Source organism: Zea mays, chromosome 4 (genome assembly GCF_902167145.1).
Source record: "Zea mays cultivar B73 chromosome 4, Zm-B73-REFERENCE-NAM-5.0, whole genome shotgun sequence".
In the NCBI taxonomy this organism is placed as follows: Eukaryota; Viridiplantae; Streptophyta; class Magnoliopsida; order Poales; family Poaceae; genus Zea; species Zea mays.
This window is the reverse complement of record NC_050099.1, coordinates 31,970,850-31,983,138: the sequence shown is the minus strand read 5'-3', so window position 1 is coordinate 31,983,138 and position 12,289 is coordinate 31,970,850. Positions and strand designations below refer to the sequence as shown.

Sequence of the window (12,289 nt, the reverse complement as noted above, 5' to 3'; positions counted from 1 at the left end):
CATATCCTTTTCCTTTTCCTCTCTCTCTCTTGCCACAAGGACCGAGAAAGGGGATATTTCGAAAAAGATCCTTCTCGGCGAAGGAAATGGGCTCCGAGCCCATCACTGATCAGGGGTTTGAAGGCTGGCCCCTCGAAAGGGTTCGACAGCCGCCCCAGAGCACTCGGGCTCCGAGCCCATTACTGATCAGGGGTTCGAAGGCTGGCCCCTCGGAAGGGTTCGACAGCCGCCCTAGAGCACTCGGGCTCCGTGCCCTTTACTGATCAGGGGTTTGAAGGCTGGCCCCTCGGAAGGGTTCGACAGTCGCCCCAGAGCACTTAGGATCCGCGCCCTTTACTGATCAGGGGTTCGAAGGCTAGCCCCTCGGAAGGGTTCAACAGCCGCCCCAGAGCACGCAGAGTGAGGGATGACTCTGGGTACGTCCGTTACATGGCCGAGGCTCGGGCTACGCTCCCGAGGTACCCTAGGACATTTTCGAGACCAGCGGGAACGATTTATAATGGAATCCCACCGGAGGGAGGCACCGAGCCCTCGGACCCTATCGAATGGGTCCAGGTCCAGCAAAGCACCTGCAGGTACTTTTGGAGCGTGCCTCTGGGCCACTAGCCGACCCTTAACGAACGAGGCTCGGGCGTCCACTCGGATCACCCGTTAGCAACTCACTGGAAACGCCATGTTCGGCGCCCTCCGAGGACAACATGGCGCTTTCCCCCCTTCCTCCTTGCAGAAGGCGATGAAGGGGCGTATAACAAAAGTCGAGACGGTCCTTGATCGTCCTCTTGCTCCGTGCAGAGGCTCGGGGGCTGCTCTCGCACCAGGCTACGGCCAAACTGTTGACAGCGTCAACAAACCGGCTTAAAAACTTGGCGCCTGACCATGCACCCGGGCTGCGGCCAGGCCACATGAGGGAACAACAAGGCCGGCCGAGGCATCACGAAAAGCATTAAGACCTCAGAGGAGTCAAACCACTCCTCCGAGGCCTCGGGGGCTACACCCGACGGGTGCACTCGCACGCACCCATCGGAACAAAGTATAACCGAGAAAGGCCGGTCCCCTCACAAAAAATGCGGTAAAGCCTCCAAGCGAGTACCAACACTCCCTTCGAGGCTTGTGGGCCACTGTCGGGTACCGTAATTAGGGGTACCCCCAGCACTCCTAAACACAGCTGGTAAACACCCTCAGAACAAACCATAAAAACTGATGGGCGCGGTTTAAGTCAAGGCTTCGTCTACCCAAGGGACGCGATCTCGCTCGAGCCCAGCCTCGGGCAGGAACCATAGTCCCAGACGAATTCACGCCTCGCCCGAGGGCCTCCTCAGGCAGTGGGCGCACCCTTGGCTCGCCCGAAGCCCAGCTCGGGCAGGCTTCGTTGTGAAGCAACCTTGGCCAAATCGCCTCACCAACCGACTGAATCGCATGCACATTTAATGCGGGGATCGCCTGACACCTTATCCTGACACGCGCGCCTCAGTCGGCAAGGTCGAAGTGACCGCAGTCACTTCGCCCTTTCACTGACCGATCTGACAGGAAAACAGCGCCACTCACCCCGCTCCGACTATTGTGCCAACCACCGGGGTAAGACTGACAACAGCCGAGTTCAGCCTCGGGCGCAATAGGGAGCTCTGCTTCGCCCGATCCCCGGCCTCGGTCTCAGCCTTGGCCTAGGGAGGAGTCACGTCCTCGCCCGACCCCGGCCTCGGCCTCGGGAAGAGTCTCCGCCTCGCCCGAGCTTGGGCTCGGATCGACCGTGCCGCAGGGGATACATCATTACCCTACTCCTAGCTAGCTCAAGCTACGAAGGCACAAGACCGGCGTCCTATCTAGCTTACCCCGGTAACAGGTAATGATGGTTCCTCGCGTGCGTCCATGACGTTGGTGGTTCTCAGCCCCCTACGGAAGCAAGGAAACGTCAGCAGGATCCGTGCCACGCCGACAGCTGTACTTCTACAAAGCTCAAGCGCCTCTCCGACGGCCACGTTACCATGTACACAGGGCTCAGGCACCTCTCCGCTAGCCACATAGCACATAGCTATACCCCCATTGTACATCTGGACACTCTCCTTACATCTATAAAAGGGGAGGTCCAGGGCCTTCCGCGAGGGGGAGAGGGGCGCGAGGCGGGAGAAGACGACGGCCGTGAGACTCTCTCTCTCTCTCTCGCGACGCTTGTAACCCCTACTACGAGCACCCCCGATGCGAGATAATACAAGCCGCATTCCCCCTTGTGTTCCATCTTGCACCAACCCATCTGGCCAGGGGTACGCAGCGATAAATTCACTGGTCGGCTCGGTTGAGGGTCCCCCGGGTCCGAAACGCCGACAAGACTACACCTCACCTCTTCTTTTGGAGGCTACAACGATGATTTATACCTCATTACTCCCGATCTTAGAGCAAAATAACTATCAACCACATTTGGAGGCTAGAAGCACATAAGAATCTAGAAATGTACTTTCTTATTTCTGGGAAGCCACAAACATCATCCAAAAAACTTCATTATTGAACTATAACTCATAAGCAATCTAAAAGAGGGCACCACCAATGATGGGTTGTTGGTAGAACGCTGCTGGGTTTGTCAAAGCAAGTTGGTTGAATGGCAGCAATTGTTGCAGTTGTAAGAGGGTGCCAGCGTTAGGCGCAGCGTGCAGGTAGAACGACAACAACTATTGTTGTGTCAAGAAGGCAGCAGGGCTCACATTAGCTAGCTGGTTGAATGGTGGTAGCTGTTGCTGTTGTAAATAAGCAGCAGAGTTCAATGTTGCTAGTTGGTTGAATGGAAGAAATTGCTGGGGGTAGACAACAGCTAGTTGGCTGAATGGTAGTTGTTGTTGCAAATAAGCAGCAGAGTTCAATGCAGCCAGTTGGTTGAATGGAAGAAACTGCTGTTGCTGAGAGTAGGCAGCAAGGTTTGCTAGCACAAGTTGTTGTAGTTGTTGTGCCCTGATGTTTTGTGCCAACAAATGCACCAAAGGTAACTGCTGTAATAGGGCTGACGGTTGTTGGAGGAACAAGGGTGATAAAGGTAAGATGCCTGCTGCGATTGCCTGTTGGATCCTGTAGGGTTGAAGAATTGGGTTTTCACATACTGAAGACACCGCTGGTGAGAGGTATGGGGGAAGAAGGGAAGCTATAGGAGCTTGTGAGCATTGCGGGAAAATGGTCGCGGTAGCAGCACTTGCAGAAAGACCAAGGAGCATAAGGAAGCAAAATATTTTGGTTGCCATTGTTGGTACACTATTGTGCTTTCTATGTTGCTAGTTGGTCTTAATAATATGAGTGATGTATTAACTACTAATCTAAGAGATATTTATACACATATCAGTCCTTGTGCTTGTGCAAGATTACTTTTGGATTTTGCAAAAAGAACATTAGTAAGATAAGGTAGAGATGACATGGTATCTAGTTGGTTTTGACATTTAGTGATTACTTTGTTGGGTTATAATTTATACGTAAGCAAGACAAACTTGATAAAATACAATAAATAAGTGGTTTTTCCTCTCGTTATTGTCCAAATACATGGGTGACAATGGTGTGATGCAATACCTTTACAAATGTGTAACGATAGCCACATATGTGTTGCTTGGTTTGGCTATTTTGCACTAGAAAAAAATCATGGCACGATTCACCAATGTTAATTTTAGTGTGGTTAACTTATGTAATAATCGGTTTAAAGAATCACTCAATCCCCACTGATAGAAATTTAGGTACTTTTAGTTGCATTTTAATCTAGAAAGTTGATACTATTTTTGATGTCAATAGAAAGGTGCACATGTGATTTAAGCATAATGAATATGAGCAAAATAAATAGTAACATATAAGGAAGACATTGTTAGTTGATATAATCGTACTGGTTGTAATAGTGCAGCGTTGTTGCTGTGTCGACTCAATCACAACAACAAAAACACTAGGAAGAAGCAGAGGAAGTAAGGAGTTATGTCGCTGATATTTCCCAAGAACACGATTATCGTCTTTCATCTAAGTAGATAAACACTTAGCCGATATTCATTTTGGAGGCCTGATCTCATGAACTCGTGTACGTAAGTGTTGTAATGGAGTACTCATCTAATAGTTGAGTTGTGACAGAGAAGTATTGGAGAGCAAATGATAGGATGGTGTTTATATTGGTGAGTCAGGAGACCTAAATAGTTAGGGTGAGACTAGAGAACGAGAGAGCTAAAATGGCATGTGAGATCAATGGTCAGGTAACTCTGTGTCATCAAGATATAACTTCTTAATTAAGTTAAATTGTGAAAATTCTAGTGTTGCATTCAAAAACTCACGCGCTCTAACTACAACAATAGTTTATCTATCTATCCACAACAATGCTACATCGTGCCACGACCATGACTGTGATCGTGCTGCACCATACCATGCCTCACCTTGCAACGCCACACCTTGTCTCGGCGGAGGCGGCGCACGCGTGAGTGTGACACACCTTTACCTTTCTCTCAACCACTGAAGGAATATAGATAGGTCCATCTACATAAACCATGTAACTATCCCATCGACCATCTGTACGGAGCTAAAGGATCATACATAGTTAGTTTAATCTTGTCATTCAGAATTATTAAATACTTTAAATGAGCCAAGCCCATAAACTACATATTAGGCAAATTCAAATCCACTACTCTTTGATATATAAGGGTTTTGGTGGAGGTTGTTAAGTTGACCATCCATCTAGAACAGGGATTACACAATCACATCTGAACAATAGACTATATATTGAATTGACAGTTTTGTATGAAGTGAGTTTCACCAAAGTTCTTATCTAGTACTAGACTATTACAAGAATCCCCTTGGTTTGAAGCATATAAGTCAAACTTCGAGACCTTTCATGAGTATATAAATATTGCCCACATATCATAGATTGTGACTAGCAGTCAAACTCATATAGGTGTGTTCCTTCTAAGATGTTCTATAAGATAACATCCCTGCTTAGATAAGTCACTCAAATCATATTAAGATTTTAGTTAGCCTATCGTACATCAAAGGAGAAATGTGCATATGAAATTACCTAGATTTTATTTAAGGAGTCTCTCCATCGGTCATTCTCTAGCTTGTTTCACCATTCTACTTCATGAGATCTCCAATCACATAGAAAATGCTACTATTATGGAAAGGCATTAAGTGGGTCTCAAGTCCATCTTCCTCGATGCACGACAATGGTCTGGATGTGGGCGTATTCGAGGCCCTCCACACTATCATAGAGGTTGTCGGTGCTGCCGGCCATGCCCTTATTCCCCAGCAGTTTGACGGTCGCGCCGACGAGCAGGACGAGTAGGGAGAAGAAGTCGACCACATCCTTTCTCGCCTCCGCGAACAGCAGGTGATGAGCCTTCCTATCGATGGCAATCTTCATATCATGCTGAGCGTCATTGTCGTGTTAGTTGCTGCCATCAAATCGAACTAGCAAGCTGGAGCTCTGGCTTCTAATAGATTTCTATCTCTCTTGTTGGTGGAGAGTTGAGAGCACCTAGAGGGGGGGGGTGAATAGGTGATCCTGTGAAACTTAAAACTTAAGCCACAAAACTTGGTTAAGGTTAGCACAATAATTGCCAAGTGGCTAGAGAGGAGTCTCAACAAAACACAATAACCACAAGAGATCAATCACAGAGATGACACAGTGGTTTATCCCGTGGTTCGGCCAAGTACAAAACTTGCCTACTCCACGTTGTGGCGTCCCAACGGACGAGAGTTGCACTCAACTCCTCTCAAGTGATCCAATGATCAACTTGAATACCACAGTGTTTTGCTTTTCTTTTCTTATCCCGTTCGCGAGGAATCTCCACAACTTGGAGCCTCTCGCCCTTACACTTTTGATGTTCACAAAGAATCACAGAGTAAGGGAGGGATGAGCAACTCACACAAGACACAAAGATCACAGCAAATACGCACACACAAGACCCAGACTTGAGCTTACAAGACTAGCACACTAGAACGGGGCTCAAATCACTAGAATATCGAACAAGTGCGCAAGAGTGGAGTGTGAGTGATCAAGAATGCTCAAAGGATGCTTGGTGTTCTTCTCCATGCGCCTAGGGGTCCCTTTTATAGCCCCAAGGCAGCTAGGAGCCGTTGAGAGCAATCTGGGAAGGCAATCCTTGCCTTCTGTCGTGTGGCGCACCGGACAGTCCGGTGCACACCGGACACTGTCCGGTGCCCGATTTCTTTCCTTAAATGGCGCAGCCGACCGTTAGCAGCCAGAGAGCCGTTGGCGCACCGGACATGTCCGGTGCACACCGGACAGTCCGGTGCCTCCTTCTAGCCGTTGGCTCGGCCACGTGTCCCGCGCAGATCGCGCGGCCGACCGTTGGCCCGGCCGACCGTTGGCTCACCGGACAGTCCGGTGCACACCGGACAGTCCGGTGCACACCGGACAGTCCGGTGAATTATAGCCGTACGTCGCCAGTGAATTCCCGAGAGCGGCCAGTTCGCTCGAGCCAGCATGGCGCACCGGACACTGTCTGGTGCACCACCGGACAGTCCGGTGCTCCCAGACTGAGCAGACTTGGCTGAACAAAGCCATCTCATTTCCAATTCGATTTTTCCTGTTTCCAGCACTTAGACACAATACATTAGTCCATAAAATAATGTACTAAGTCTAGAAACATACCTTTTGACATGATTTGCACTTAGTCCACCACATTGCATAGATCAACACAAAAGCACTTGTGTTGGCACTCAATCACCAAAATACTTAGAAATGGCCCAAGGGCACATTTCCCTTTCAATCTCCCCCTTTTTGGTGATTTATGCCAACATAACATAAAGCAAGTAGAACAAGTGCAAAATCAATTCAAATAAGAACTCAAACTGTTTTGATTTACATTTGACATATATGGATCACTCTTTGCCACCACTTGGTTTGTTTATGCAAATCAACCTCAAATTTCTATCTCTAAGTCAAACACACATGTTAAGACATAAAGAGAGTCATTCCAAGAGAAATTGATCCAAGATTTCAAAAAAAACTCCCCTTTTTCCCATAATCAAGACTTCTCCCCATAAGAAGCCAACTTTTGACAAGAGAGACAAAAAGAGTTTTGACAAACCAAAAGCTCTATTCTACTATTTTCAAAATCTCTCAAGTGGTAGCTGATCCATTTATTGCTTTGGCCTTTATTTTCTCCCCCTTTGGCATCAAGCACCAAAACGGGATCAATCTTGGCCCTAGAACCCCATTGCCTCACCAAAATCTTCAATAAGAATATAAAGGCAATAAGAGTACATGAGATGAACTTGGAATAAGTTACCCTCTCATCGGAGTGCAGTGGAAGTCTTTCATGGTCCAAGTCCACCTTTTCCCTTTCAATTTGTAACCCTTCTTCGAGACTAAATCATCAAACTCAAGCACATGGTTAGTCTCAAAGGGTCAAGTTGTAACACATCTCCCCCTAAACATGTGCATCACTTTTGCAACGGACTTGTGAGGTCCAGGGAGTGTTTGTACAACTTGAGCACCATAACTAAGCAACAAAATGCATAGGGAACATGATCAAAGGCATAAGCACATGTATGCTATAAATCAATCCAGGTTCCGCGAATCTAAGACATTTAGCTCACTACGCAACCTGCAAAAGGTCTGCTCATCTAAAGGCTTGGTAAAGATATCGGCTAGCTGGTTCTCGGAGCTAACATGGAACACTTCGATATCTCCCTTTTGCTGGTGGTCTCTCAAAAAGTGATGCCGGATGTCAATGTGCTTTGTGCGGCTGTGTTCAACAGGATTTTCCGCCATGCGGATAGCACTCTCATTATCACATAGGAGTGGGACTTTGCTCAGATTGTAGCCAAAGTCCCTGAGGGTTTGCCTCATCCAAAGTAGTTCTGCGCAACACTTTCCTACGGCAACATACTTGGCCTCAGCGGTGGATAGGGCAACGGAGGTTTGTTTCTTAGAGTTCCATGACACTAGGGACCTTCCTAAGAATTGGCACGTCCCCGATGTACTCTTCCTATCGACCTTACATCCAGCATAGTCGGAATCTGAATATCCAATCAAGTCAAAGGTAGACCCCTGTTGGGGGCCTTCGTCCTCCGAAGGTCCTCAAAAACATGATTTGACAATGTTTTCCAAGTGAATTATATGAACAGGTATTTTCGGATTCAGAATTATGGATATGGAGCACGACCAGGACGAAGGTTGAGCCAGACGAAGGTCGGGGGCAGCCGAAGCTGTACGCAGGGAAGCTTCGGCGCGATGGCACAAGGGGGAACCGACCTTAAGATGAAAAGACTTCGGGGTCCTCAATAGATTTCCATAAACCGTTAACAAATGTAATGGACATGGATGTAATTTTACGTGGGCTGCATCCCGCGTCTATAAATAGATGAACAGTACTCCCGTACTGTTCACGCTGACTTTGCATTTGCTTTTGCGTCACGCCTGTACTTTTTACCTTCTCTCAGGACCGAAGGTACATCTGTAATTTGAAATCATTTCTATTTTCCCATGTTAATAAAATAGAAATGATTCCATGATGATGCTTATATTATATCTCATGCTTTATATGAGTCTTTCGTTTTTACCTACTATATTTACGAAGGTATGTCTCTTATGACCTTCGTCCGAAACTCATTATTTCCCGAAGGGACATAAAGTCCTTCGAAGGATGAAGGACTTTAACATTTAACACTTTTCATGTTGCCTTGTTCTTAACTCTTAGCATTTGAGAACAAGTCACCAACATTGGCGCCCACCTCCGGTGAACTCACTTCCACTTCTTGAGTTTTTCGGCACCTTCGGCAAGCATCAGCTTCGTCATGCCGCCGAAGAAGGCTCCAGCACCAGGGGCTGGCACGCTGCAGCCGCTGGACCCCAATCAAGATGTCCTTTCTCTCAGAGAGGCACGAAGCCAGAAGAGGAAGGCTACCAGTCCAACACATCCGGAGGATGATCTAGATCAGGAAATTCAGAATCTGGAAATCCTTCAGCAACAGGTTCAACGCAGGAAGGAGAAGATGGCCAGGCTAGCTGAACTGCAGAGGCAGATAGATGAAGCCTCTGAAGAAGTTCGTCATCTTGCTCAGGATGAGCAATTCCGAAGGCCTCAGCATCAAGACCTTCATCAGGAGGGCTTTCACAACGAAGATGACTGGTATGACAATTTCCATCATGGGAATTTTGTTTTTGATGATGCTTCTCCCTTGTCCGCTGAGTTGCAGGCTACGCCTTGGCCTCCGTCCTACAAGCCGCCTCAGCTCCCCGTATTTGATGGCCATTCTGATCCGAAGCAGTTTTTGATGAGCTACGAAGCAACAGTGTCTTCGTACGGTGGCAATGCTTCAGTCATGGCCAAATCTTTTGTTATGGCTGTCAGAAGTGTTGCTCAAACCTGGTATTCCTCCCTTCGACCAGGAACGATCACTTCATGGCAGAAGCTGAAGGACTTGTTGTTAACCAGCTTTCAAGGATTTCAAACGAAGCCGGTCACTGCTCAGGCTCTGTTCCAGTGCACTCAGGACCCCGAAGAATACCTTCAGGCATATGTCCGAAGGTTTTTGCGTTTGAGGGCACAGGCACCAACGGTGCCCAATGAAATTGTCATTGAGGCCATGATCAAGGGGCTTCGGCCAGGTCCGTCAGCTCAGTACTTCGCCAGGAAGCCTCCTCAAACGCTGGAGAAGCTGCTCCAGAAGATGGATGAATATATTCGAGCTGACAATGATTTTCGCCAAAGAAGGGAGGAGGCCTTCAGATTTTCTGAGATGACCAGGGGCTTCGGAGGAAGATTCTATCCGAGGCATGTCAGATCAATTCATAATTCCAATCAAAATGATGATAAAGGGAGCCAGCAGCAAAGGCCACAGTACTCCTCACAGGCTTCGGGGCAACAGCAAAGCTCCTTCCGACCACCAGCTCCAAGAGGCAGAGGCGCCAGGGGCTTCGGAGGAAGATTTGGCGATCAACCAAGAAGAATCTTTTGCTTATTCTGTGGTGAGAACAAAGGCCATACTACCAGGATGTGCCATGTTACTATACAGAAGCAAAAGGAAATAGCTGAAGCAGCAGCACAACAAGCCCAGCCGAAGCAGGTCATGCATACAGCTTCGTATCATTCGCCCTACATCCCAGAATATGTGGGCAATCATCCTGTAGTCTCTGCTGCTTCGGCAAGTCAGCCTTCAGCTTCCTGGCAACAGCCTCCGCCTCCACCTCCGTTGCAACAAGGTCAGCAGCCAGAAGGGAGTCAATACGCTCCACAGCAGAGGGACTTCAGAGAGCAGTCCGAAGCTCGCACAGTCAACAGCACTGTGCCAGAGTCGAAACACATTTATTGACACATATCCTATCTTTGATAGCAGTCTTTCTTATTCAGTTTTGTTTTCTGTCAAGCAAAAAACATTGATAGTTTTCATGTAATAATGTCGTTGTTTTCCACGAGGAAGATCTATTTGCTCCACAAGCTTAAGTTGCTGAAGATTAAAAATTTTTTCCGTTACCAAGGAGGACCTTCGAATTAAAAATCCTTCGGAGTAACGAAAAGTCGTTCTAAGGAACGCAGAGTAAGTTTGTGAAGTCACAAAAAGCCGTTCCAAAGGGAGCGCAGTGTAAGTTTTCTGCTCAGAAGTCGTTCCTAAAGGAATGCAGAGCCTACAGCGAAAAGTCAACGCTGATACCGCCTAAGTAAAAGGCGAAGAAGCTCCAAAGACGTTCCTAAGGGAATGCAGAGCTTATACCGCCTAAGTAAAAGGCGAAGAAGCTCCAAAGACGTTCCTAAGGGAATGCAGAGCTTATACCGCCTAAGTAAGAGGCGAAGAAGCTCCAAAGACGTTCCTAAGGGAATGCAGAGCTTACAGCGAAGAATCAGTGCTGATACAAAAATATTGTGTGGGGATATGTGTGTATCTTTCGGAACAAATGTCATCTACGTAGCATAACATCATTACATCATTTTGCATAGCATAAGCATCATACATCATGTTGCATATGGCCCAAGAAGGGGACACGATATTGATCTTCGGAAGTATGATTTGAAAGAGTGAAAATCGTGGTCCCAAGAAGGGGACACAATATTGATCTTCGGAAGTATGATTTGAAAGAGTGAAAATCGTGGTCCCAAGAAGGGGACACAATATTGATTTTCGAAAGTATGATTTGAAAGAGTGAAAATCATGGTCGTAAAGAGAATCAATCTTCATCTTCGGAAGTATAGCTTCGGAGAATTTTTTCACGAAGTTTGGATATTCTTCACGAAGCATGAAAAGAAGGGAAGGTGTTTTTTTCGCCAAACTCAAAAACGGTACGTGTGTAAAGTTTCATGCATCGTAAAGAATTGAGTAGCAAAAATAGATATATTACATTCGGGGTTACAAAAATGTTACATTATATTACATTTCCGAAGTTTTTTACAAAAATGTTTAATCCTCTCTCAAAACGACTCCTGCAGCTTCATTCAGAAGCCGATTGACGACTTCGTCCATAATATCTTCGGCCATCTTTTTAATTTCGTCGTCCCCCTTCGGCTGAGGGCCCGAAGGCGCTTTAGTCGGATCTGAAGCAGGACACGACTACATTACTATTACAAATCGCAAACAGATCTTAAAAGCCTAAAGATTACAACACGGTAGAAGCTATTATTTAGTACCTAATTGACCTTCGGGCTCTGTGCTCTTTTCAGCAGCCTTAGCCACTTCTCTAGCATCATGGATGCCCTTTTCACTTCTCTGAATAATTTCTCTTGCCATTTCTCGGCCACCGTTGTCCCAGATGTCGGTAAAAAATTTTCCTCCAACCGCGCTAGCTTCGGCTGAAGGATCTTTTATATCTTCAGTCGACAAGGTGGCTTCGGACTGTGCTAAAATTTTCACATGTTCACAGCCCTTCTTCTCTAAAATAGTGGCAATCCCTCTGGCGCCAGAGAAGGCACATATATCTCCTCGGCTATTTAAAATTTCTTCGAAGACTTCAGCTTCGTGGTCAATCCATTCAATGACACTTTCGGGATTGCCCCTCAGAAAATTTTCTTCACTTGAGAATGCGCCGACCTTGGCGAAGCTAGCCTTTAATTTTTTAACACAGTCTATAGATTTATTGTAGCATCTCTTTTTGGATGAACGAAGCTCTTCAACAGTCACTTCTAGGTGTTCTGCCCATTGATCGCTGAGTTCACGCTTTGTTTCTTCAAGTATACGTTCTTCTTTAGCTCTGGCCAGTTGTTTCCGAAGGTCTTCAATTTCGCGTTTCTGAGCTTCAGCCTGACTTTTGAAGGCAGCTTCGTCCTCCTTTATTTTATCTATCAATGAGTATAATATTTTGTCTTTTTCGAGACCTTCGTTCCTCAGTTCAATT

The 12,289-nt window shown here is 46.7% G+C and overlaps 1 protein-coding gene across 1 annotated transcript; it reads right to left on the bottom strand.

Annotated features, from left to right (window-relative positions):
• Positions 1-2,436: 2,436 nt before the first annotated feature.
• On the bottom strand, positions 2,437-3,275 carry z1A2_3 (alpha zein). The gene has a single exon (NM_001358022.1). The coding sequence runs from the start codon at positions 3,219-3,221 to the stop codon at positions 2,661-2,663; it is 561 nt and encodes a 186-aa protein (NP_001344951.1). The 5' UTR covers positions 3,222-3,275; the 3' UTR covers positions 2,437-2,660.
• Between the last annotated feature and the right edge of the window lie 9,014 nt (positions 3,276-12,289).